Source organism: Macrotis lagotis, chromosome 3, assembly GCF_037893015.1.
Source record: "Macrotis lagotis isolate mMagLag1 chromosome 3, bilby.v1.9.chrom.fasta, whole genome shotgun sequence".
NCBI classification, from domain to species: Eukaryota; Metazoa; Chordata; class Mammalia; order Peramelemorphia; family Peramelidae; genus Macrotis; species Macrotis lagotis.
Window position 1 is genome coordinate 297,841,915 of NC_133660.1, and position 2,742 is coordinate 297,844,656.

General features: G+C 30.5%; 1 protein-coding gene across 1 annotated transcript; it reads left to right on the forward strand.

Moving 5' to 3' along the window:
* The first annotated feature begins 533 nt into the window (after positions 1–533).
* LOC141519569 (olfactory receptor 10AG1-like) lies at positions 534–1,463 on the forward strand. Its single transcript, XM_074231775.1, has one exon. It carries the CDS (start codon positions 534–536, stop codon positions 1,461–1,463), a length of 930 nt encoding a protein of 309 aa, XP_074087876.1.
* Positions 1,464–2,742: the final 1,279 nt, after the last annotated feature.

Consider the following 2,742-nt stretch of genomic DNA (forward strand, 5'->3'; position numbering starts at 1 on the left):
AATAAATTTCTTTAATTTATAACTGATTTATTGTCACCATATTTTTAACACTCTTCAGAGCATTTTTTTTTATCACAATGTCCAATTTTATATGCAATATAATTTATGGTTCACAGGAAAAGAAATTAAGATTAAACGAAGTAAAACAAGAATCAGTCACCCACTTCTGAAGTTTTACAATAGAACTTTACAAATGTATTCTTATATTATCTTAACTAAAATTCTGGAAGGAATATATTATTATTATGCATATTTTACAGATGAGGAAACAGAGTCAAGAACCTTTAAGTCAATAGTTCATGATCCCCCAGTTAATAAGTGTTTGAGACTAATTTTAATTTACTTTTTTCTGACTCTAGTTTCAATGATCTATTAACTTTACTCTCCATGACTATTCAATTGTTACATCAAAGGAAACTTAGAAAATTAATCTATGAAGTTGACATTTAAAAAATAACAATCTATTTTTTTTTATTTTACTGAGGAAGTAGCTGAGTTCAAACTATAGTGAAATCTATCCCAAATAGAAAAAAATGACAGAAGTAAATATTACATTTGCAAAAGAATTCTTTCTCCTTGGGTTTTCTGATCTTCCAAACCTTCAAGAGTTTCTCTTTTTGATTTTCTTGATAATTTACCTAAGTATCTTGATGGGAAATGGTCTCATTATAGTAATAACTAAGGTAGAACCAAGTCTCCAAACCCCCATGTATTTTTTTCTTGGAAACTTCTCCTTCTTGGAGATTTGTTACACATCAGTCACTCTTCCCAGAATTTTAACTGACCTTTGGACACAAAAAAGAATTATTTCTTTTCTAGGTTGTGCTACACAGCTTTTCTTCATTCTTATACTGGGAGTCACTGAATGCTTCCTTTTGACAGTGATGGCATATGACCGTTATGTGGCAATTTGTAAACCACTCTATTACTCCCTTATCATGAATCACAAGATGTGTGTTTGGCTGGTTATTGGCTCCTGGACCATTGGGATCCCTATTCTGATAGGACTCACATATCAGATATTCTCTTTGTCATTCTGTGGTTCCAACAAGCTTGAGCATGTCTTCTGTGATATTCCACCATTATTGAAACTGGCCTGTGGAGACATTTCTGCAGAAGTTTTCAGTATTTACATTGATGCTGGACTATTTGCAATGTTTCCTTGTATTTTTATATTTGGATCCTATGCAAAAATCATTGCCACCATTCTGAAGTTGCCATCAGCGAATGGGAGATACAAAGCCTTTTTCACTTGTTCCTCCCACCTTATGGTTGTCTCTTTATACTTTGTCTCTGCTTGTATTTCTTATTTAATGCCTAAATCCAGTCAGTCATCAGCAACTGAAATAGTGTTGTCTCTTTTCTACACCATTGTGACTCCAGTGTTTAACCCTCTTATATATAGCCTAAGAAATAAGGATTTTATTATGGCAATGAGAAAATTATTACCAAAATGTGTATAGTGAACTTACTTGTTTACTTTATCTCACTGCACATACATAATTACTATGGAATATTTTTTTCACTATTTCACTCCCTAAATCTCTGGAATCATCATCGCTCCTTTGTAAAAATAATCTCAATGACATTTTACACAATGTAGCTTCATAAGAATTATGTTTTCAGTCTTTATATGTCAGTAAATGTTAAAAATCTTCTGCTCTGTTATTCTAAAGGCAATATTGTGCGGTGAACTGAAAGCCGACCTACAACAAAACCTTTATTAAAAGAATGCTTCTGGTACTTATTAAATCCTGAGAAATTATTTTATTATTTTAAATTCTAATTACCTCAGAAAATTAATTGCATCATTTTTAAACTAATAAAGACACAAATAATTGTCAAAAAAAGGATTCATCTTGAGGAGTTGCTCCTACAAAATATTTGTATAGCCATGATTTCTCCATAATCACAATAATGAAGGTTTCAGATTTGAAATTTAAATGCAGATTTTTTCAGTTGATGATTGATTCATTCTTTTAATCTTTCACTCATCAGAAGAATCTATTATAAATTTCTTCTTGAAATTTTTTTTGTTTTTAAAACTTCAGAAAACATAAGAAATCTAGAAGTGTTTATCTCTTCATTATCTATGGAAAATTGTAAAATGCTTGAGTTAAAAAATAGTTATGAATTCCAATCTGTACAAATAAAAGGAATTAATTAGCAAAGCAAATAGCTTTCCTTCAAGATAACAGTTGAAGTGATTTTTGGCCATTTTATTAAGAAGAAAGGAAGATAAAGGAAGTGGTACAAGAAGAAGAAGGAAATGAAGAAGATAATGATACTTGAAAATCTAAATTAGAAAGGATGTCAAAAGCTATATAAAGTCTAAATGAATTTTAATTTTTAATGTCTAGAATAGATTCAAAGAATAACCAGTAATTCAATTAAGCATTAGATCTAGTTTGTACTTTTCTCTCTCCTTTAACCCTTTCCCTCATCACTTTTTAAAATTCTGATCAACATCATTATCAATCTGTCTTCTGAGTCTCTCCTTCCTTTTTTTTCTTTCCCCTGCTAATTCCCTTTAGGGTAACAACTGAAAATATATATTATTCCCTCTTTGAGTTAAATCCAATGAGAGTAAGACTCGTTATTCTCCTCCTCTTCCTTCTTTTACTCTAACACAATAGGTAATTTGCACCACTTTATGTGATTTAATTAACCCTTTTCTGTTTTCCCTTTCCCTCTTTTCCTAATTTATCTGCTCTACTTTTTTTAATATCATCACATCAAAAT